Genomic DNA, 25,086 nt, shown 5'->3' on the forward strand with positions numbered 1-25,086 from the left:
CCTCCCATATAGCCCCCCTGTGCGCTCTCCCCCTCCCATATAGCCCCCCTGTTCGCTCTCCCCTTGTAGTATATAGCCCCCCTGTGAGCTCCCCCAGTTAGTATATAGCCCCCCTGTGCGCTCCCCCGCAAATCCCATTGAAAATGACAGGAAAACATACTGGGGAAAAAAATGTCAACTGATGAGCGCAACTTGTGACAACTGATGACAACTGATGGAAACTGATGGCAACTGATGGTTTTTAATGAAAAGACGGATAGAAAAACTGATGACAACTGATGCATTTTTGGCATCAGTTGTGACATCAGTTGTGGTCAGTTTTTAAGCAAAAAACGCAACTGATGCCAACTGATATATGTAAACCCAGCCTTAGAATTTTTTTTTTTTTTACAAGGCTACCTGGGGTTCCCCTTTAAAGGGTTTGTCCAGCAATAGAACTATTAATAAAGGGGCGGATTGGTATTAAAAAACAAACAAAAAAAAAAACTTACTCCGTGATCTATCCACTACCCTTTCAATACTCAGTGGGTCCCTGATGCTCTCCAATTTCTGGGGAGGTGGCCCACTGTCAAGACAGACAGTAATTGGAGTCAGTGGGGTCTTTAGGCATTGGAACAGCAACCAAGGGAATTGGGAAAGTGAGCAACCCTTAAAGTGACTGTACCACCAGGCCCAGGCTGAAGCACTGGAGGCAGACCGACTGACCCTTAGTGGGAGGAAACCCTATCTCTTCTAGGATAGGGTTCCATTGATTCTAATGGAGTCACGTCATGGAGGGGCTGGAGTTTCTTCCCACTAAGGGTGGGTCGGCCCGCCTCCAGTGCTTCAGCCTGGGCCTGGTGGTACAGTCACTTTAATGTAATGACTTAAATAAAACAAATGACATAAAATTAAACACAATACTAGCTTAAAAGATTTCTATTTTATAACAAAAAAATACTCTTAGGCCAGAAGATAGGCTGTAGTAGCCTGAAACGGCCGTTGCTGCCAGAGGCACGCCGAGCACCCCTTCCATCCCCTCCCCGCTGTTTGTATGAAGATACAATAAAGGACTGCCTGCTTTCATAAATCCGGTGAGTGCGGGATTTCATTTCTACTACTGCATTAATTTAGTAAATATACCGCACCACACTTCCGGGGTGGGGGGGACATGGGGAAAGGGGCTATTCACTTACATAACACAAATTACTAAGTTTTTATGTGTGTTATTTAGTGAATAAATGTTAAACGCCGCACTACCCCTTTATTGCAAACCACACCTGAATAGGAGACCAGAGTGGTGCTGTCTCTGGAAGAAAGTGGCCATGTTTTTGTTGCACTGGATAACCCCTTTAAGATTACTACAACATGGGTAAGCGTATTAAGACTGATACGCAGATTGCTGAGCTAACTAATCAATTTACTTGATTGTATTGCAAATTAATTTGTCTCTACAAATAACCTTATGCATGTATTATTTATAATTGCCAATTATAATGAACACTTTTATTAGTACTATATAAATATTGTAAACATCAATAACAGAAGGAGCTTCACACTACTTTTAAAGTATTATAAATAGAGATGAGCGAACCTGGAGCATGCTCGAGTCGATCCGAACCCGAACTTTCGGCATTTGATTAGCGGTGGCTGCTGAACTTGGATAAAGCCCTAAGGCTATGTGGAAATCATGGATATAGTCATTGGCTGTATCCATGTTTTCCAGACAACCTTAGAGCTTTATCCAAGTTCAGCAGCCCCAGCTAATCAAATGCCGAACGTTCGGATGGCCCCGAACCCGGTTCGCTCATCTCTAATTAATAAACAGTTACATAAATTAAGTAAAATTCTTCAAGTACTGACACCCCCTCCCCCCATAAAAAGCATGCCAGGTCCCCTAATTTCAAATAATAAATACCTTTTACAAAGTTTTTATGGAAATGGGGGAGATGGTTTTACCATTACAATGGTCCCTCACACAATGGCCTCAGATTACAATATGTTACAATGGTTCTATCTGGACCATTGTAACTTGAGACCAGACTCAACATACTATACTACAGACAGGATCTAAGGCACATGTAAATCACAGGTGTCAAACCCGTGACCCTTCCCCTGTTGCCAAACTACAATTCCCATCATACCTGGACAGTCAAAGCTTTTAAGATTTAGCTGTCCAGGCATTATGGTAATTTTAGTGTGGCAACAGCTGGAGAGCCACAGTTTAGACACTCCTGAACTATATGATCTGCTAATAAAAATGTCCAGTGATACTGGGGGTTTCCAATAAAAATTAAGTGCATGCAGTGACTGGCTGCCTAGTATCTCCTGTCTACAGTACACTGTAATACTACTTGTCCTGTACTGCTCTTTACCTCTGCCAGGATGAGCTGCTCCTTTTGGGCACCAGGTGCGGGAGGCTTCCTTTTAGTTTTCTGGGACACTGTGTGATCTGTATAGGACTCCGAAATCTCTAGTTCTCTACATAGAAAGTATTTGATAGGTTCAAGTAGCTCTTTCTGACTGTTAAATGTAATGACTTCCTCTATCCATATTAGTTATCTGCTTATTTTCCTTTAAAATTTCATTTTCCTCATTTTGGGATGCCAACAAATTAACAGTTTCCCATAGAGTTTTGGTCTCAAGATACAATATTTTGGACATACAATGATCATCCTGGCAACTATTGTTGGAACTTGAGGGACCACGTATTCTCAGAATGAAATACCATCTACTTTTTTTAATGCTGAATGTATGGCTCCCAGGCAGAACCCTAATATGTTCGAATAGGCCATATCTGGAAAAATACAGGTACATAGTAAACATGCAATTTTATAAATAATGTGAATACAGTGCCTTAGCTGATCCCAAAGGAAACTTGACTGATATAAGAGAATAAGAACAAGGTCATCTTCTGTAGAGGACTGAACAAAAGGTCACAGCCTGTGTAATGGAAGAGGATTGATGCAGCATGAGATCAAAGAAACTAAACTGAATTTGAAGTCTATGAGATTTCCATCACCAACTAATCTTGGATTATCGGATCTGCTTCAGCAGTGTCATTCACTCTTGTCAAAACCATTTTCAGAATCCCGTGCAGCTCGCCTCTCCAAAGCCAGTTCAATGTCCAACTCCCGTAACTGCTTCAGGAAACCCCGATTGGGGAGTATACAGCGATGCTTCAAAACTTGTGCAACTGCATCAACTACTGTCATTTTTTCATAGATCATCAGATAAGCCAGAACAAGGGAGGCTGAGCGGCTTCGGCCCATAGCACAGTGAACTAACACTTTACCTGCAGAAAAAGAAACCAGAAACTTTAGTGTTTTTTATATACTGTAGAATGTTAGGGGGCATTCACACATCCCTGATATACGGTCCATGCATGGACAGTATACTACAGATGAGCTCCCGGCATTGTGACTGATTATGATCCAGAGAGCTCCAAACTGCGGATGTGTGTCTGGGCCCTTGTAGAATGAAAATTAAAGGGATACTCTGGAAACTCCCCCCCCCCCCCTTTTTTTTATACACTGCTTAACGAGTGAACCCAGACATGCTCAGCTTAGTCTGAACCCAAACACCCTGCTTTTGATTTCCAGTGGCTAAAGAAATTGAATACGGCCATACGGCTTTTTGGAAATTATGGATACATGTAGTGTCCCAGTACGGATGTTCCACTAAGTTTTATGTTGCCTGTCTAAAGGTAACTGTCAGGTGTTACACTCTGGGATGATTGGTGCCTTTCCACACTATTACCACTTGGTGTCTCACACGCCCCTATTTTGTGTACAGCTAAAGGAAGTAAAAGGGTTAATTTATGTGTTCTATGTTCACTGTTGTCCAATCACTGGTGCAGGTACCACATACCCTGACAACCTATTACACTTCTTCCTTCTCCGCTTTTCAGTATGTTCACCCACCAATAGGAGGTTAGACCCGGTCACCCCTACATAAGTGAGTTAGTTCCTGTTGGGAGGGTCTTCTTTAGTGGATGGTGGAGTTAGCAAGGCACAGAGAAAGAGATCCTACTGCAGTTTGCATCTGGGCCCTTGTCTGAAATCACAGCTACAGATTCTGAAAGACTTTGAGAAAGTAACTATGCAGTGCTAAGCCTTAAAGGGATACTCAAGAGAAAAGCTTTTTCCTAGTAATTGAAATGGAATTGAAGTTATAATTGAAGTTATAACTTTGTAATATGCTTCAATCATCTGCCCCCCCCCTTTCCTATCTTTTCCCCCTTAACCTCCCACCAGGAAGTGAAGTAAACTCATTGATACCTAATGATTGTTGACCCTCAGGCTGTTCTGTGGAAGCCATTTTGTGATAATGATATCATCTGCATAGGCTCCATGGGCTCTTTTGCATATTCATGTTTCCCAGGGGCAATGCACCTAGGACTTCACTGCATTGAGCGCTTTCACTAGCAGCCGGCAGTGTTGTCGTTTGGCTCGTCTCCCTGAGATCAGCGATGTTTCTCTTATGGCTCTACTAGGTATTGCTCCCACCTAGCCAGAAAGCTGCTCCACACTGATGAAGGGTAACACCCCGAAACAGTTGTATGTGGATGATTACCTGGCCTTGGTTTTTCCCTTGTCATTACATTGATTTATAGGGCCACTTAATATAGTGGTTTTCTTACAGGAGTCTCCCCTTGGCTGGGTCCTTTCCGGAGGGATATCTGGCTAGTCCTGTGTTTCGAGACTCTTTGAGGCTCCATGGGCTCTTTTGCATAATCATCTGCATAGGCACAGCTTCCTGGTTTGGGCTTTCCCATGATGCACTTTGTCTCCTGTGATGCCTAACTGACTTTGTAGAACTGTAAGACGGCTCACAGCTTGCTCAGCCAATCAGAGCTGATGAACCTGAGTCATCTGACAAAGGGAGGCTGGCTTAACAGGGCTTAGACCAGCCTCCCTCTTGATGATGATATTGTCATAAAATGGCTGCCATAGAGAAGACTGGGGTCAACAGTCATTAGGTAAGAATGAGTTTACTTCACTTCCTGGTGGGGGGTTGAGGGGGAAAAAGATGGGTGATTGCAGCATATTACAAAGTTATATAACTCTGTAATGTGTTTCAATTACTGGGAAAAAGCTTTTCGCTGGAGTACCCCTTTAAAGTGGAATATCTGTCACCTGGGTTCAGCCTTGCCTATGCCTGGGATCCTTCTAAAACATCAGGACAATCTACAGAGACAGAGATTGATCCATAGTGGATCAAAGAGCCTAAGCTGACGTATTCTATATTCCATATTCCGGGTACCTTGAGAGGTTAGCTTTGCCCAGTAGTTCAAACCAGGGACTTGCTGGACTTGTTTGGCAAAAGGTGGTCTTCTTCACTTCTTAAGAGTAGTGCACTAATTAGGCAAGGTCCCCAAGGCCAGGCTCGGACTGGCCCAGGAGGGGACCAGGGTAATATCCCAGTGGGCCCTACCCCTTGGTGGGCCTCTGGCAGGAGGTGGTCCTCCCAGTCTGACTCTTTCTACCAGGGAATAAAAACATTTTCTATGCTATATAATCAAAGACAAATATATTTAAAGTATCATGTCACCTAACAGCATCTAATAGTTTGAAACACGAATTACAGCTCACAGAAATCATGTAACAAATGATAGGCAGGCAGTGGAGTGTGGGAAGATAATAAAGAAACTATACTCACCAGTCCCCGTGCCCCTGCCCCGCTCTCTCTCCTACAGCTGCTGGAAGTCATTTTTGACCAGGTTCTGTGTATGTCACGGCCCCAGCTCAATGTCACAAACTTGGCTGATGGATTGCCTGCTCAGCCAGTCAATGACTGCAGTGGTGTCCATCCTCAGTCAGTGATTGGCTGAATGGGCGATCCATCAGCCAAGTATATGATGTTGCAGCTGGAGGAGCTGTAGGAGGTCAGTGGCTACTGGATATCATTAAGGAAGAACTTCGGGGGCACAGGGATGGGTAAGTATTAGAGATGAGCAAACCTCGAGCATGCTCAAGTCCATCCGAACCCACTCGTTTGGCATTTGATTAGCGGTGGCTGCTGAAATTGGATAAAGCTCCAAGGTTGTCTGGAAAACATGGATACAGCCAATGACTATATCCATGTTTTCCAGATAGCCTTAGGGCTTTACGCAACTTCAGCAGCCACCACTAATTGAATGCTGAACGATTGGGTTCAGATGGACTCAAGCATGCTCGAGGTTCGCTCATCTCTAGTAAGTATATTTTTTTTAATTATGTTCCTGCACCCCCCTGCCTACCTGAAATTTGTTAGTTTCATGGGTCTTCCCCTTTCAAGAAATGGCCCTTTCAAGAAGTGGAATGTCATGCTGTTTGCATAGAGCAGTGTTTCTCAATTCCAGTCCTCAGGCCTGGATTTCCCATACAAAGAACACCTGTGATAATACCTGATGCACTGAGTATAATTATATCACCTGTGAAATACTAAGGAAATCCTCAAAACATGACCTGTTGGTGAGGACTGGAATTGAGAAGCACTGGCATAGAGTGACTGAAGAGATACTAGTAAGGAGCTAGCATTGCTGGTAACTAGAGATGAGCGAACCTCGAGCATGCTTGAGTCCATCCGAACCCGAACTTTCGGCATTTGATTAGCGGTGGCTGCTGAAGTTGGATAAAGCCCTAAGGCTATGTGGAAATCATGGATATAGTCATTGGCTGTATCCATGTTTTCCAGACAACCTTAGAGCTTTATCCAACTTCAGCAGCCACCGCTGATCAAATGTCAAACGATTGGGTTAGGATGGACTCGAGCATGCTTGAGGTTCGCTCATCTCTACTGGTAACATACACAGCTCTGTGCAAAGTTGCTATAGTAATGTGAAAGGTTTAGTGCTTGTTATGTCTGGTGTAAGTAGGGTGGGCCCCAAGAATCAAATTCCCAGGTGGGCCAAAGGTACCCCAGTCTAACACCGGCCAGCTGGTGCTTCCCCTAAAATCCATAGAATAGGGGATATCAAGCTAAAAAAAATTGTTTTAAATCAACTGGTGTCAGAAAGTTATATAGATTTTTAGTTCTCCTAAAAACCATCAAGCATTCCAGTACTTATCAGCTGCTGTATGTCCTGCAGGAAATGGTCTATTCTTTCCAGTCTGACACATTGCTCTCTGCTGCCACCTCTGTCCACGTCAGAAACTTACTTTGGACAGTTTTTGACATGGACAGAGGTGGCAGCATATATCACTGTGTCCGACTGGAAAGAATACACCACTTCTTGCTGAACATACAGCAGCTAATAAATACTGGAAGAATGGAGATTTTTTTGATAGAAGTAAATTACAAATTTTTAGCACCAATTTATTTGAAAGAATTTTTTTTTCTGGAGGACCCCTTTAATACCGTGGACTATTTTACTTTTTGGGTAGCTTCACACACCGCATCGCAGCGGATTTTCTACTGTGGATCTGCAGCAGATCCGCAGCAGATTTGATCTAAATAACTAAACACAGCATGAAATCTGCACCATCAAATCTGCTGCTGATACTGTACGTGTGAACGTACTCTTAAACAGCTTGACAACCCCTTTTGTACAGTCAATGCAGTTTCTTCATTGATTAATCAGGTAATCACTGATTTCCTATGACAGCCTGGGAAATGTAGTTTTACATGCCACCCATACTGTCTTTACTCTGGAGGATTTCCAGGTAGGGATCCCCTCCTTCTCTATTCATTTCAACAGCTTTATTTATAATACTATGTGCCAGTCCTTTCCACATACAATTACATCAGATTGTCAGCTGTCTCCTTCATGTTAACAAATCTGCCGTATGTAACCGTATCCCAGTGGATTCTAAACTGAGTGACCGGAAATGCTGGGAATTGTAGTGTATAGAAATGTCTGTAAACCACAAGTGTCCAAAAAATTGGGAGGTATGGAGGAAGGGCTGACTGCAAAGTATTATGGGAAAGCTTGATGTCATCATCATAAACTTTACAGCAATGGAGCAGCTTTATCAACCTGTCAGAGACAAAACACAATCTGATTTGCCCATAGCAACCAATCACAGCTCACCTTTCATATCTTAACAAGGTCTTTTATTACAGCTGAGCTCTGATTGGTTGTCATGCACAACTTAGACAGTCAAACTTGCCATAGCAACCGATCAGAGCTCAGATTTTGTTTCTCAAATTACTCTGGTAAAATAAAAGCTGAACTGTGATTGGTTGCTGTGTGCAACTTAGACAGTCTAACTTGGCCATAGCAACCAATTACAGTTCAGCTTTTATTTTACCAGAGTAATTTGAGAAACAAAAGCTGAGCTGTGATTGTGTCTTCAGTCTGACACAGTGCTCTCTGCTGCCACCTCTGTTCATGACATGAACTGTCCAGAGCAGGAGAGGTTTTCTATGGGGATTTGCTGCTGCTCTGGACAGTTCCTGTCATAGGGTATGTGCACACTGAGGAATTCTCAAGGAATTGAAGCAGAAAGTTTTCAGGCAGAATTCAAGCAGAATTTAAGCCCCCCATTAACTTCTATAGGATTCCTCTAGCAGATCTACAGCAGAAAATTCTGCTTGGAAATTCTGCAGTGTGAACAACAGAGCAGAAAACCCATTGAACACAATGGGACTTTGCTCTGTACATATTTTACAGGAGGAATTTTAAGCTGAATTTCAAGCTGAATTCCTCGCCTTTTCCTCAGTGTGCACATAGCCATAAACAGAGGTGGGAGCAGAGACTGTGCACCGTGTCAGCCTGGAAAGAATAAAGCACTTCATGCAGAACATACAGCAGCTAATAAGTACTGGAAAACTTTTAAATAGAAGTAATTTACAAATCTATATAACTTTCAGACACCAGTTGGTTTGAGAAGAAAAAAAAGTTTTTGCCAGAGTACCTCTTTAAATTAAATAAAAGTCAATTAGCTTGACATTGGAAACTTAGACTAGACAGTTAAAAAATGCACCATATTAAGGTCTCGTTTTTACTCTTTTCGGTCCCTGACAGATACCTTCCCATATAGTTATAATGGACGCCACTTTATACCATCTGTTCTACATAGACTCTCATAGACTCCTACTGCAATACTTCTTGCTTTTTGTCCCCCCAGGGAGACTTCAAATGGGAAAGGAGGGGAAAAAAGTTTTTTTTTTTTTTGTTTTTTTTTTTAAAAAGTCCTCCCCTAATGAAAGTTTAAATCAAACCCCCCCCCCCCTTTTCTATTTTATGAATAAAGATAAATGAACATATTTGGTATCGCCACTTGCCTAATCTCCCGAGCTATTAAATTATCTCATTCCTGATCATGATTAGGAATCACGCATTACTGAGATTTATCAGTTTAATAGGACTTCTCCTTTCAAGATACTTATGTGGCACGCTATGTAAGTGAGTGACAAGTTACTAGCAGTGAGCTAGCATCACTGGTGACATACACAGCTCTGTGCAAAGTCACTATAGTAATGTGAAAGGTTTGGCGCTGGTTATATCTGGTATATGTAGGGTGGGCCCCTAGGATTAAATTCCCTGGTGGGCCCAAGGTACCCCAGTCCAACCCAGTCTGACACTGCCCAAGACAGTCCCTGAACCTATCCTAAGTCAAGCAACACTTCTTCTACTTCTTACTACTACTATAAGCAACTGCCTCAAGCACTACCAACACCTGTACCTGTACAAAGTAAAGATACACCTGAATTGCACTGAAGTTCTCAAGTAAAGTTATCTCCTTTTTAAGTGCTGTGCTCATTCTTTCACGCCGCACCCATACCCACACTTGTGCTACCCTTTACAAAACCCAGGGCCAGTGTTTCTGGAGTTGGGTATAACCACTCCTGGCCACCGTGACAAGTGCCTATCCAAAACACCACCTAGCCCACTGCTGTTACCATCACGAAACCCCGGGCCCCAGCATACAGCCATGGGCTATGTTCACTCCCTGTACAACAACAGCTACTGTATAAAAGGAACCTACTCTGCTGGCATGATTGAAAGGCAGAGAGGCCACTGACTGGTTTTTCTGCTTGTCAATCATCTCCGCCCTGCGTGCTGACAGGCAGAGAACGCGACTAGTCCTGGACGACTCCCCGCCCAGATGACTAGTTGCCGCCCTTCTCCCTGCCTCGCGAAGTTAAATAAAAAATCTTTTTCCTCTTTGTAAAGCTACTGCTGCAGCCGCGGCCGGTATTCTCCATGAGCTGGAGCCTACGGTTGGAATTAATAAGAAATTCTGTACAAACAGTACTTCCTTCACTGATCCACCATTCCAATAGTGCTGGGGTCCCCACAGGACACTACTTCCTGGTAACATTTTGACATAAGCGAATACCTCTGTGGCCTGTATCTGACTAAACAGGCATTTTTTGTGTCAAGATTGGGAACGGCAAATGGAGATCACTATAACTCCTTTTAGACAACCAACATCGCGTTCATCTTTACAGGGGTGTGTAAACCTGGGTCTACAGGCATGATTATGGGGGATTATATGATCATGCCCCAGGGCAAACGTTATCCTCTTGTCCTCGCTGTAAGCAGAGAAGTTAACTGCTTCCAATAGATGAATAGCATTTGTGTGATACGTTCAGGTTTATTACTATGTACTAGTGGAGTACAGTATGGCCAAATGCAGTAAAAATGCTGCATTTCCTGTTAAGGATTTCCTGCTACAGATATGCAAATAATAATAATAAAAAAATCTAATTTAAAGCCCAGATTTACATATTTGGCACAATTTTATTTTTATATGTTTACACACATTTATACTTACTGTTTGACTTGTTCATTGCCATGTGGATGAATTCAGCTGCAGGGTAGAAAAACTGACCAAGGTTAAAACTGGGTAGATCTGCTGCCTCCACCCCATAATATTCTATGTCCATATCACGATAATACTCTGCTCCTGTGTCCACATTCCAGCGCCCATGTGCTGCATTGAGAATATGAGTGATGCCACTTTTCTCCAGACCATACCGGTCTAGAGCAGTTTTTCTTTAAGGAAAAAAAAAAGAGAAATCAATGAGAAATTTCCCTATAAACTATTCTGCTTCCAGTTATTTTACTGTGATCAGTCCACAAGATCTAATATAATATTATATATATATATATATATATATATATATATATATAATATTTATAATATATATAATATATCACTCATTTATTGCCAAATTCTTCTAACTCTCTATGTACACATAAACTTTATCTGAGTCATCATGGCAGAAGTTTGTCACATTTGGGATGGAGTCCACCTTTCTTCCTACGATTACATACAAGTTATAAACACATTATGACTATACTCACTCATCTCCAATATACAAGTTGGGGAAAACTTCATCAACGTGGGAATATCTGGCTGCTCCATGACAAAATAGTCTCTCTAGCTCAAAAGCCCCAGGAGTGCTGTATCCCGTATCTGGATCCACAGCCACTGATGCATATGCATTTGTCTTCTTCCGGTTAGCATCGCTAGCAGGCATTCTCGCTTGGGTAACTGGCATTTTCTGTTTCTATACGGATAAAAGGGCACAGAATTAAAGATAATAATTCCTGTATTTATACCAAAATTGGTCCCTGTGGGGTTACAATCTAAATTCTTAATGAACCTACCTATGTATGTTTTGGGGGAGAACATAGTCTTATTGCAGATGTCCTATTTCTGGAGGTTGGGTAATGGCAACTTACAATTTCCATATAGTGGAGTTGTTCAGTGTACAATGGGCTCTTAAAGGGGCTTTCTGGAGAATAGAAAGGGTCCTACTTGTTCTACTCTCTGGCATTTCAATTCCTCCCTCTGGCTGTCTTCCGAGAAGAGAAGCAGCAGGTTCATGTTGCGAGTACTTCACCCACATGCAATGTCCCATAGCTGCCTGATGTTCCCCGACACTGAGCAGCTATTTAACATTGCCCGCAATACAGAATACCTTGAGAAATAGCCAGAGGGAGAAAGTGCAGTGGCAGAGAGCAAAACAGGTATGGCCTTTTCAGCTGCCTAAAAAACCCCTTTAGGCTTCTCAAATTTTGCACTGTGCTTTTTAGGGTTGAAAAAAACACCCTAAAAAACTTCCAGGGGTTCCTCCTGTTTTTTGGTATTTATTATTCTGGTGTTTTCTCATTTTAATGTAAGTTAGTATAGGCATTTTTATCTCTGGCTTTTTTCATTCATGTGATTTTTTTTTTTTGTCATGTGATTCCAGGTTTTCTATTGAAGATTTTGTAAATATATGCATATAGACTTTTTGCGTTTTTGCACCCCTATAGAAGTCTATCAGGGAAAAACACAGAATGCAGGTTCTCATTCACAAAACTGCAAAAACACCAAACTGCCCTGAAAAAACGCCATACCAACCATGCCTTTGACTCCCAGCTAATATCTGACTGCAATGTTTTTGGCCTGAAAAAAGCCATGTGATAATTTTGGCATGTCCATCGTTAAAGAGTACCAGTCCGCACAGATCTGCCTACCAAAGTAAGCCGGTGTACACAGTTTACTAAATGTACAGTTTATTATTTTCTTTACACATTCATGAACAGTCAGCCACGCATCGCTATTACACGTGGCGATGCATGGTCAGTGGCTGATGATTTTAGGTCCAGACAAAAAGACACGATCAGCCGATGATCGTTGTCTTTATTACACAGAACGATAATCTGCCAAATCAGCCTGGTTTAGCAGATTATTGCTCCGTGATAATCAACAGGGCCCTTACTCTCCCCAGCTCACTAATTATTGATGGTCAGGGTCTAAAAGTAGTGGTGCCACCAAGTCCGGCCTAAAGCTATATTTAAAGGAGACCTGTCACCCCCCGTTAGATCCCCTTATACTGACCTCATCCCGCTCCCGAGCCGGTCTTGGGACGGAGATATCCTGGTCAGAAGCCGGCACGCGCGCTGTGGAGACATGTCCGGCGTTCATAGAGAATGAATGGAGTCCGGCTCCATTCATTCTCGATGGACGCCGGACCTATTTCCACAGCGCGCGCCAGCTTCTGACCAGGATATCTCCATCCCAGGACCGGCTCTGGGTGCAGGACTCAGCGAGATGAGGTCAGTATAAGGGGATCTAACAGGGGGTCGGGAGCCTGTCACCCCGGCACGTGGGGTGACAGGTCCTTGTTAAGTATGTTATTGCAGGGTAAAAGTTATTCTAATTCTAATAGACACTTATTACGGGAAATGCACATAAAGTGCCTCTCCCTCCACTAAGGCTGCATTCACACATTCAGTGTTTTTTCTGGACTTTCTGTTTTGCATCTGTGTCCATTTTTTTCACGGATCTATTTTAAAGCATTTTAAATTACATTGATTCGCTGAGTCTGGGGTCTAGAGTGACTGTCTCCCAACATCTCCTTACGCTGGAGCTATAATCCTGTTTGCACCCACACAGCCTGCACCTCTTGGAGTTACAGCTGCTGTGCGGCAGCTGCTGTGTCGGTGCAAACAGGATGACAGCTTTGGCGTGAGGAGATGAAATAGGACAGAATCGGCCGGAGTAGCCCCACACCACCAAGCAGCCTGATTACCGCAGGAGGGCGCTGTGGCTCACCCTACACTCTGGTCCAGGCGGGAGGAGGAGAGGAGGCAGAGCGCACACGCAGGAAACCGACTAACACCGGAGGGAAATTCAGCTGACTGCACAGTGCAGGTGGGACAGGCCCCCAAAAATCAGAATGTTAGGCAGGCTGCTGTGATCACACACACCCCAGCAGTCGCCGACTGTCATGACATCACATTTTATCAAGGAATTAAAGACTTAATGCAGAAGTAAGTGGAGGGAAAAAGAAATACAGTGGTACTTTGGTTTAAGAGTAACTTGGATTGAGAGCATTTTGCAAGAAGAGCTCACAGTTTTTCAAAATTGTAACTTTGTTTAAGAGCATTTCTTTGGTTTAAGAGCTCCCTGTACTGGGTGGGCAAGTGGGGGAGGGGCATGGCCTGCATAGCAGGGTCTACAGCCCTGTACTTAGAACCAGGAAGTCTCCATCACCTTCCAAATCATAGCAGATCCACTTAGGGCTGGGGCTTACATCAGGAGACAGGACTGTGGAGGTAATCTCATTATAGCTGTAACCCCCTCTCTACCAGTCAGAGTGCTGCATGTATGTGCCCAGATATGCCCTGCTCCCTGCAATCTCTGTCAGCCCTTTTATTTTTTATCCATTTATCTATTTCTGCTATAATGTGCCTGCACTCACACTCAGCTATACCCACTGCTGCTATAACGTGCCTACACTTACACTCAGTTATACAAACTGTTGCTATAATGTGCCCGCAGTCACACTCAGCTATACAAACTGCTGCTATAATGTGCCTGTACTTACACTCAGCCATTCACACTGCTGTATAGAATAGTTTCTGTCATTGTCCTCCTGCACAGCTCTGTTATTCTCACTTCCTGGTTGGTCCATACTGAACACCCCCCTCTTCCCCAATGCTGTCTTGTGACCGCACAGACTTCTGACAGCAGCCCTGCTTCTCTATTTTAGCCTGTTGTACTACACTACAGCATTATGGGGATCTACAGTCCCATTCTGTATCTACCAGCTGCTGCTGTTTTTTCAGGTTTATGCACTTACTATACATTATACTCCACATGCTGATTGCCATGTTGTACAGTAGCTTATAATATGACAGATTCATCTGTTTCTGAATGTTTTTGGGGTGTGATACATATTTTCTGCATTTCAATTATTTCTTATGGGAAAATTTGATTTGGATTACAAGCACATTCCCGGACCAAATAATGCTCATAATCCAAGGCATCAGTTGTATATGTGCATTTCCCGTAATAAGTGTCTATTTAGAATTTGTATAACTTTTATGTTGCAATAACATACTTTAATTTAGCTTTGGGCTGGACTTCTTTAAGTGAAAACCAATCTTATAAATTGCTAGTTAAGTTTCCTGTTCCATGTGCAGTATTAAAGCTCCTAAACAGTTGCTTAGTTCTGTCACTAGTCATGCATGTGTGTTACTAGTTATACCCTCGGCACGCCTCATTCTGCTGATCGCTAAAGATCCTGTTCACTGTCAGGTCAAGTGACCAAAGAAGCATTGAGCAGGTCTTTGGAGTGTAATTTCAGTCTTTACTAGCAAATGTAACTAAGCACTCTGTCCTCAGCTGTGTGACCCCTGACATCATCCACAGCAGTACTGTTCCCTTAGCCGACATTTATAGGGTTTATTTGTGTTCACTAGCTCTTCATTGTCTGAAAGACATTCACTATGTAGTTAAATAGTATTAGCTTTAAGTTTAGAATTGTTTGCGGCTATTGGACATATTGGATGATGAGAAAAGTAGAAGAATGAAATATAAAACATGCCCAAGAAGAATAAGAAATGAGCGTCACAACAGTGAGTTCTAAATAAAGATGTTCCAGACTTTCCTTTTCATTGGAAACTTAAGAATTTAGTATAACAGACAGGTCAGGAGTGCTGACAGCTACTCTGTAAAGCCAATGATTTACAGGTGATCTCCTCTATCAATCAGTCTCTTTCTTTTTCTTCCTTTTTCTCCAGACCTGAATCCTTTAGAAAACCTATGGGATCAGCTAAGTTGCTGTGTACTCTCGTAACTCTGTACCCCAGAACCTCAGAGACTTGACACATTGACATTTTTTTGGGAGTATACCCGCCACTGTTGTTGGCTTTTGTTTGAATAAATTGAGATAAGGAAATCACTATTGTATGCTTCTACTAAAGTGCCTTACTTTCATAATATATTATCACTGGAGCGTTAAGTTTTTTTTTTCTTTGAATGATAGGCGTTTAAGGCTGTATTACATGGCACCATATTGTAGAGGAAACGAGTGGGACCTTTCAGGTCAGCTCTCGCTTTCTTCTCGCTCCCTGCTTGTGGTCACTGCATGGGGAGCTGTGGGAGGGACTGCCGGGACAATCCTTAGAACGTCCAGGTGGCCAATTGAAGAGAGTGGTGGTCTGCTGCTGGCGTTTCTATTAAATGGAGCGATGACTCTCTCTATTGTGTTTGTGAGACAGCCTTGCAGATTAGGGCAGGAGAGCATCCAGATCACAAGCAGCGCTGATGGTAAGTGTATACTGCTTGTGATCTAAAAACTAACAGCACAATTGTAAACATATCTGTGCTGTCAGTTTCCCTTTATTATCAGCCACACATAGCCCTGTTTATACGGGGAGATGTGCTGCTTGATGTAGAAGGTTTTGTAGGTTTTTTAAAGACACGATTAACCAAGGATCAGGCTTGCTGGGGTTTGCCCAGTCCTTGGCTGATCACTGTCACAATTTTTGGCCGCAGTAGTGTTTCTATCAATGCTCCAGGCTCATAATCGGCCAGTGTAAAAGTCCCTTTAGGAAAGATATATGCTTATCCCAGGCATGTTTAAATTCAGTTATTGTAGATTTACCTACCACACTTTCATTATACACATGACATATCCTGTAGCTATGCATTTGATTCAAATTCTATTTTTGTTATGAATTGTCAGCCAAAGCTAAAGAGGTATCAGACTTGGGTTCTGTGAAAGCAGCTGTCATTGTGCTTGTTTCCCTGAATTATGGTTATATGCAGTTGGCAGTCCAATGAATGTCTGGGCTTCTTGGTATTACAAAAGAATCACTTAAAATCACTGAGTGACAAGGTCAGCACCCTCCATACTTAAGACTCTGACAATAAGTCATAACTGGAATGATTCAGCCTTCCAGCCTCTAAGCCATACAAGACGTCTAATAATAGGTGGTAAACTAATACTTGTAATGTTGTATGTTAATACATTCATTATGTTAATGGTGTGAAAAATCAGCAAATGATATAATAAAAACTATTAATAATCCTGCTAGAAAGTGCAAATAAAGTGCGGCTCCATTCTAGGACACAATATTAAATTCTTTTTATAGCTATAATAAATGTTCATGAGCAAACAGGAAAGAATATGTGTGTGTGTATATATATAATATATGCAAAAAGGAGTCCGTGGAGCCTCAGTTACGAGTCTCAAAACACGGGAATAGCCAGATATTCCTCTCTCCAGAGAAGGAAGCCCATTGCCAAGGGGTGCCTCCTAGTGGGGAGAGCACCAAACCACCCTGATACGTAGTCCCTCAGGTCCTCGCTCTGTTACGAGCTTTGGGACCTAAATAGGGAAACACCAGGGTGGCCCCTGTAAGTCAAAGTCTAACTCTGTGGTGAGTATAACGACATAAGACAAGGGTTACCAAGGCTAGGCATCCATCCACAGACTGCAGTTTCGGGGTATTTGCCCCTCGTCAGTGTGAAGCAGGATTCTGGCTACTGGGGCAATGACAAATACACCAACAAAACACAACAATCACGGAACTCAGGGAGAACAGTGAAAAATTCCAATGGAGTACTCATTTAAGAGTCTCCATTGATTGTCCCATAAAAAATTTGAATATGCAAAAAGGGGTCCATGGAGCCTCAGTTACGAGTCTCAAAACACGGGAATAGCCAGATATCCCTCTCTCCAGAGAAGGAAGCCCATTGTCAAGGGGTGCCTCCTAGTGGGGAGAGCACCAAACCACCCTGATACGTAGTCCCTCAGGTCCTCACTCTGTTACGAGCTTTGGGACCTAAATAGGGAAACACCAGGGTGGCCCCTGCTAGTCAAAGTCTAACTCTGTGGCGAGTATAACGACATAAGACAAGGGTTACCAAGGCTAGGCATCCATCCACAGACTGCAGTTTCAGGGTATTTGCCCCTCGTCAGTGTGGAGCTGTGTTTTGTTGGTCTATTTCTCATTGCCCCAGTAGCCAGAATCCTGCTCCACACTGATGAGGGGCAAATACCCCGAAACTGCAGTCTGTGGATGGATGCCTAGCCTTGGTAACCCTTGTCTTATGTCGTTATACTCGCCACAGAGTTAGACTTTGACTTGCAGGGGCCACCCTGGTGTTTCCCTATTTAGGTCCCAAAGCTCGTAACAGAGTGAGGACCTGAGGGACTACGTATCAGGGTGGTTTGGTGCTCTCCCCACTAGGAGGCACCCCTTGGCCATGGGCTTCCTTCTCTGGAGAGAGGGATATCTGGCTATTCCCGTGTTTTGAGACTCGTAACTGAGGCTCCACGGACCCCTTTTTGCATATTCAAATTTTGTATGGGACAATCAATGGAGACTCTTAAATGAGTACTCCATTGGAATTTTTCACTGTTCTATATATATATGTCTATTTATTACACATATTGGCCATAACAAAAAGGGTATGTTCACACATGTTGGCGTTTCATTGCAGTAACGTAAAGAAGGATGGTTTGCCTGCAGTAAAATGATTAATCACTGCAATTACGTGATGCAGTAACACAATGAATGCATGCGTGAACAGAGCCTAAAGGGGCTATCCAAGATTAAAAAAACAGTACAGTTATCTTCTTGCAAAACAGTGCTGCACCTGTCTACGGGTTGTATGTGGTATTACAGCTGTTTCTCACTGACTTCATACATAGTAACATAGTTAATAAGGTTGAAAGAAGACAAGAGTCCATTAGGTTTAACCTAGGGAAACCCTACTGTGTTAATCCAGGAGAAGGCAAAAACCCCTATGACAGAAGACAATTGCTCCATCACAGGGAGAAAATTCCTTCCAGACTCCAATGGCAACCAGAATAATCCCTGGATCAACGTATCACCGGAAATCTAATGCCCATAACTTGCAATATTATATTTTTCAACAAAAGCATCCAGGCCTCCCTTGAACTTATTTAATGAATTAGCCATGACAACATCATGTGGCAGATAGTTCCATGGTCTTACTGCTCTTACAGTAAAGAATCCCTGTCTGTGCTGGTGGTGAAATCTTCTTTCCTCTAGACGTAGAGGATGCAACCTTGTCATGGTAACAGACCTAGGAGTAAAAAGACCACTACAAAGATCTCTGTACTGTCCATTCATATATTTGTACATTGTGATCAGATCGCCCCTAAGACGTCTTTTTTCCAGCGTAAATAACCCCAAGCTTGATAACCTGTCCTGGTACTGTAACCAACTCATTCCCTTAATGACCGTTGTTGTCCTCCTCTGCACCCGCTCCAGTTCAGCTGTGTCCTTCTTATATACCGGTGCCCAAAACTGTACACAGTATTCCATATGTGGTCTGACTAGTGATTTATAAAGAGGCAAAACTATGTTCTCATCTTCAGCATCTATACCTCTTTTGATGCATCTCATTATTTTATTAGCCTTGGCAGCCGCTGCCTGGCACTGATCACTCAAGTTGAGTTTACCGTCCACCAATACCTCCAGGTCCTTTTCAGAAGTAGTTTTACCCAATGTTTTATTATTTAGCATAAAACTGTACTAACTATTTCTACAGCCCAAATGCATAACTTTAATACAAGTGAGAAGCAAAATACACACACAAACTGAGGAGAAGAGTTGTGCTGTTTCTGGAAGAAAGCGGCCCTATATTTCTAAGCAGGATAATTCCTTTAAAGGGGTTATCTGGGGATACTTTTTTTTTTAAATGGAAACATGTCAGCAGGTTGAAAGACCTGCTGTTATGTTTCATAGGGCTGGAGAGGCTGAGAGAAAAGGCAATTTTATTACTTACGTCTGCAGTGCTGTTTTACTTTTATTTTATTAACACATTATTTTGGGCGTGTGGTGCACTGGGGGCGGTACTACTTCCCACCCACTCCCTAATTCTTAATGAATATTGAAGCAGCGCTCTTCAGTGACATAACTCCAGCTGCTCAGAAATGCAGAGCACTGGATGAATATTCATAAGGAGGGGCGGGCAGATTAGTGCCCAGTAGTCCTACGCCTATGGTGCCAAAACATATAATTTACATGTTAATGAAAAGATTTTAGGGAAATGGCACTGCAGATAAAAGGAAAAAAAAATCAACCTTCTTTCTCAGCATCCCTATAGAAACAGGTTAGTTCCTCCCAGCTGCTGTTAGTTTCCCTTTAAATATACGGCTGACCGTGGAGTAGAAAATGAAAAAGAAGTGATCTCCCCCTAACTGCTTGAGCTGAGATTGGCTGGGAGGAATTGACCCTCTCAGCCAATCACTGGCTGCAGCAGTGTCCCTCTGTGGTAGTGTTCCTGGAACCAGGATGCAGTGCTGATAAGTGGGGACCAGAAGCAGCAGCTGTGTAGGATCTAGGTAGATGAGTAACACTATTTTTACTATAAGAACTTCGGTAAATAGTGTCACTTATCCGAGGCAGGATGGCGTGAAATACTCTGGCGCCTGGCGCTGAGCGGCTCTTTCATGAGTCTCTCGATGAAGGATGGAAGTCGTATTCTTGGATTCTCCAACTAAAGTAGATTGAGAATCCAAGACTCCAACTCCAATCCTTCATTGAGAGACTCATGAAAGAGCCGCTCAGCGCCAGGCGCCAGAGTATTTCACGCATCCTGCCTCGGATAAGTGACACTATTTACCGATTCCTCAACCGACTTCTTCGGATCCTCTGATTGGCAGCGGGCGACCAAAACTCAATTGAAGCATCTGGCGGTGTCGGGCTCGTAGCACGACCCCCGAAGGTGAGCAATACTAATTCATTGATCTATTGTACACTTAGTTCTGCAGTAGTACACTACGTCCACCAAGCGCTATCTTTTCTTCTTTCCAGTACTTTTAGAACTTAGAACTTTTAGCAAATTTATTAAAAAGAAAAAAACATAATTTTTCCATGGACATATTCAGACCCATTTATTTAACTGTGTGCCTCCCATTTCTCTTAATTTTTTTTTTATACTTAGACTGGAGTCCAATGTAGAATTGATATGGTGTTAGTACATGGTCATGTTGAGGTTGTATGTGCAGGTAATATTAGGAGTCCAGGTTTTCTGGGATTATTCTTTCCATTTTTTAAGTGACCAGGCTGGACTAAAAAAGTAAAAAAAAAAATAGTAAAAAATCCCCACAACAGTACTTATTTGCTGGAAACCTAATGTATGCTGTTAATGCCATTTCCTGGTGACACCAATCCCACTGGTTACCTGGTGTCAGCATTTCCTTATGTCAAGAAAAGACCAAGAATTGTCTAGCAACAGCCTGGCTACTAGTAATAATAAAAAATACAACACAACTCCTATGTCAATGTTTTGTCTACTAACATGGTATGAACTGTATTCCCCAAGAGAGTGGGCAGTACAACTTACAGTAATCACGTACTGATTAGTGTTCACCACCACTTTATTTTCCTAAGAAAAATAAAAATCGGTAAAGATGGCCCTGCTGATCAACTGCTTCCTAGAGACACAATGCCAACAACACAGAGGACAGAGCAAGAACCTGACAGTTCACTGTGTAGAGAGCTGTGTGCTTTCTGGCTCTGTTCAATGTGTTTTGCTGGCAACGTTGCTTTGCTAGCAACAAAAACAGCTGGTTATTAATGACCGATCCTGAGGTGAAGGTAAAAATAATTTCTAAATAATTTGAACAACTGCTTTAAGACCCCTAGTGGAAAGCAGTGGAAGGGCTGATCTTTCATACATTATGTCTAGTGGTTACTTAAAGGGATACTCCAAAGAAATTCTTTTAAACGTTGCATTAATAAAGTTATTACTTATTTACTACTGGGTGGCAACAATAAGAGATTACACAGGGCTCTCAACTGCCAGAGGCATTCATGTTGGGAACTGCAGGGCTGCTCAAGCCCTGGTCCCCACTCCCCCACACTGATCAAGCGCTTCTGCCAAAACAGTGCTCCTAATATAGAGCATACTGTATATTCTTATGCATTACAATATTCACTGCTATGTGCACAGCAACCTCTGCAGAGCGACTGGTGATTACTATCATTGCTTTCTCTGCTAAAGTCATCCTGCACAGGCTGCTGGGGACAGAGAGCTACTGACAGACAGCCTCCCTTAGTGTGCTGTATATACTAATGCATAGGAATATATGTGGTGTCCCACTAGGGGGTGTTACTATTGCCTACACCCTTCGCAAAAGTCTGTACTTTATGTATTAGTGTATGGAAGCTGCACAGCTGCAGAGTCTGTAGACAAGTAGGATTTCTGCTGTCTTCTTTCCTAAAACCTCTCCTCTCTGTTCTTCTATTGCACTCTGTTCACCCAATCACAGCGCACCTTACACCCTGTAGAGGAAGTTAGTCCCATGGGTGGGGGAGGAGCAAGAGCTTTTCGTTCGTGACGATGGAGAGAAAGGACGCAAGCTAGATAGCTCTCCCCAGCGGTCTTGTTTGGGGCCTGGCCCTCTGCCAGGTCCCCAAAAGTCAGTCTTAGCCAGTACCCGCATGGGTAGGACGCAAGACAGCACACTGTTACCAATCTTCTTACAAGTATCCACACAAAGCATTATGCAGTGTTAAACCTCTCAGGAGAGGACTAGCCAAAAGATAACCTCAACCCACGCTATGGACAAGGAGAAGTCACAGTGCAGGACAGTATCCACTATAGAACCAAAGAGCTAAGAACTGATCCGGGTAGAGGAAATTTGCAGTAAGCCTATAAACTCCATCTCGCAGCGCGTGTGTCAGCAGGGAACCCTCAGCATTCTGCTGAACCAAGGTAACAAGGTCTGGGGCCTGTGCCACCCATAAGTACAGTTCGGCCAACACTAGTGGGCATAAGGTGGTGTAAAGACTAAAGTAAAGGTCAATACACAGACACAGGTGTTCTTCTTCTACAAGTACTCTATTGTATCCTCCAACATTCACTGACCACAGGGGAAAAGGGTACCCACTAAAAGCAGGCGTGCCATCACAACTGTGGGCCCACCAGGCACTGGCGTCACGCGACAACATAATAAGATTCAGCTGTATCTCAGCCATCCACCACAGGAGTGGCGTCACACTACCACACCTAGCAAGTGACCAGCCGTCCCTCCGATATAACACCTTCGGGAGTACAGCACATATACAGTCCATTGGAGGGCTCCATTGGCATAGCTAGGTTTCACATGGCCCCATAGAATAACATTTTAAGGGGCCCCCCTCCCCTACGCACAACACAAAGCACTGCTCATATATATATACCGTATATGCTCTGTGATGTGGTCAAAAAAATAAAATCTCTTGTGGCCAGAGGCAGAATTCTGGCTGCTGCCACAAGAGTGACTGGCAGAGCAGAGAGCCAATGGCTGCTTGCTATTACAGTCCACTGTAGGAGCCCTTATGGTTAAGGCAGGGGCGTAACTAGAAATGGCTGGGCCCCATAGCAAACTTTTGATTGCCCCCCCCCCTGACTGACCACTAAACGGTCAAGTGAAGTCATAACTACATAACTGCTAGCTCTGGTCAGGAGTGCTTGCAGTTAAAGGGACATTTGCAAAACCCAGGAGACCAGCAGGGCCACCCGGTGCTGCAAATGATGACGGCTCAGGGGGCCCAGTGTATTGCAGGAGAAGGCCATGGGGCCCCCTGATGCGGCGGGCCCCATAGCAGCCGCTATGGCTGCTATAGTGGTAGTTACGCCCCTGGGTTAAGGCTTAACCCCTCATGTACTGCAGTGTGTAAGTGACCCAATGTTCAGAAGACAAGGATATATCTGCTTTACTGCTCGTGCCCTGATAACCCCTAACCTCGGAGCCCTGTACATTTTTCTAATTGATGGCACAGCTGGAGAACAGAGGTCAGAGGTTATCAGAGGAGATCTCTTTGTCTTCTGCTTGTTAACCCTTTTTGTGTTGCAGCATGTAAGTAAACACTGGGTCACTTACACACTGCAGTACATAAGGGGTTAAGCAGAAGGACACACGTTCTCTTACCTTCTCCCCCCCGGGCCCCCCTCCTGCACGGGCCCCATAGAAACTGCCCACCCTGCCTCTATGGTAGCTACGCCACTAGAGGACTCTATATCGGTAGCAGTGTGTCAGCAGAACCACCTGATCAGAGTGGGGACCAGGGCAGCCCTCCAGTTCCTGACACAAATATTGATGGCAGCAGAGATCCCCATGTCACCTCCTACTGCTTCACAATTCTGCACCTCCATATATCTCCTACCTCAAATTTTAGAAATTTCACACACTTATAACTGTACAGCCACACAGTTCTCTCTATGATTGGGCAGAACAATATAAAAACACTTTGCCCAATCATTAAAGAGGTAGTCCAGGATAAACTATTTATTGCCTATTAGAGATAAGCACAAATTGAGCATGCTCGAGTCCTATCATTCACTGTTGTTCAGCCACTGGTATTCAAACGATAAGACTCACATGCTCGAGTTGCGCTCATTTCTACCATTCGTCTATCAATGGTTGATCATTGGGTGTGGACGCCTGGATTCCCTGCCGATCAGCTGTTTTTCGCCCCCATTACAGTAAGGAGTCGAAAGCAGTTGGCCCTGTTGCCTGTGTAGCAGCGGTGCAGATGCACTGAAACTTTGGCTCCTATTGATTTGAATAGAGGTCAAGCTGGCAGTAAACCAATATCTGGCTCTAATCAGTAAAAAAAAAAATCTAGGAGACCCATCCCCTCTAAAATAAGAATCTCCCCCATACAGTCACAGATATTCATTTATTTTTCTAAGAAAAAAAAAAAACTTCCAGCCCTGTGAGCATGGGAAGAAGCTTGGAATCTGTGCAGCTGACAGGTTTGTATCTGTTAAGGACACATAAATCAGATGTCTTTTTCATGTTGGCTGTAGTCCACACATGAATATGGGCTTAGTGATCTTACAGACAAGTATCTCACTGCCCACGCTGTACAGACATGCGGAAGTACATTGCTCTAATCATTCTGTAAGAGCCCACACTTCTTGCTGACACTAAAGCACATCTTGATAGGATTCACCCTGCAGTTGGCTACATGCAATTTAGTTACTGACAAATGTATTGCTATATTCAGAGATTAACATTGACATGTATGGAGCATGCATTAGGTAGGAAATACCTTCTCTGTGGCCACCACTTCTTCTCCAAAACATATACAACACTATATAATATCTTACCTATGTACAATCATCTATCCATCTAATACACATCAGCTCCTGAACAAACAACATTATCAGATTAGTCCTCATAGTCCATTTTATAAGCCCAACATACTATCCTCCCTCAGACCCCCATGTACCTGAGTGCTCGGTAGACCCCAGACTGAATGAGCTACTCATAAAAACCTGCTACTAGAAGCTGAGCTATATTTAGGGTGGGATTTGCTGACACTGACCTTGGTGGTGAGGTGGAGCAGCCTGCAGAAAGGGGGGTCAACTCTTTTATCCACATGTCAGACAAGAATGTTAGGGGCCAAAAGACCCCTTA

General features: G+C 43.3%; 1 protein-coding gene across 3 annotated transcripts; it reads right to left on the reverse strand.

The window, feature by feature from the left end:
* Positions 1-884: 884 nt before the first annotated feature.
* Positions 885-25,086, reverse strand: DUSP29 (dual specificity phosphatase 29). Of its 3 annotated transcripts, none has more exons than XM_069980852.1 (4): positions 24,995-25,086; positions 11,219-11,424; positions 10,686-10,906; positions 885-3,274 (listed from the first exon to the last, which is right to left on the reverse strand). In XM_069980852.1, the coding sequence occupies exons 2-4, from the start codon at positions 11,413-11,415 to the stop codon at positions 3,039-3,041; spliced, it is 654 nt and encodes a 217-aa protein (XP_069836953.1). In that variant the 5' UTR covers positions 11,416-11,424; positions 24,995-25,086; the 3' UTR covers positions 885-3,038. The 3 variants fall into 3 exon arrangements, with proteins under 3 accessions (XP_069836953.1, XP_069836952.1, XP_069836954.1); XM_069980851.1 differs by lacking the exon at positions 24,995-25,086 and adding an exon at positions 24,899-24,922; XM_069980853.1 differs by lacking the exon at positions 24,995-25,086 and adding an exon at positions 24,777-24,853.

The sequence above is a fragment of the Dendropsophus ebraccatus genome, chromosome 8 (genome assembly GCF_027789765.1).
Source record: "Dendropsophus ebraccatus isolate aDenEbr1 chromosome 8, aDenEbr1.pat, whole genome shotgun sequence".
In the NCBI taxonomy this organism is placed as follows: domain Eukaryota; kingdom Metazoa; phylum Chordata; class Amphibia; order Anura; family Hylidae; genus Dendropsophus; species Dendropsophus ebraccatus.

Coding starts and splice junctions, on each gene's coding strand:
- DUSP29 (XM_069980852.1), bottom strand. CDS start 11,415: ATGCCAGTTACCCAAGCGAGAATGCCTGCTAGCGATGCTAACCGGAAG. Junction 10,907..11,218: donor AACTTGTATATTGGAGATGA/GTGAGTATAGTC, acceptor TTTTCCTTAAAG/AAAAACTGCTCTAGACCGGT. Junction 3,275..10,685: donor GGCAATGAACAAGTCAAACA/GTAAGTATAAAT, acceptor CTTTTTCTGCAG/GTAAAGTGTTAGTTCACTGT.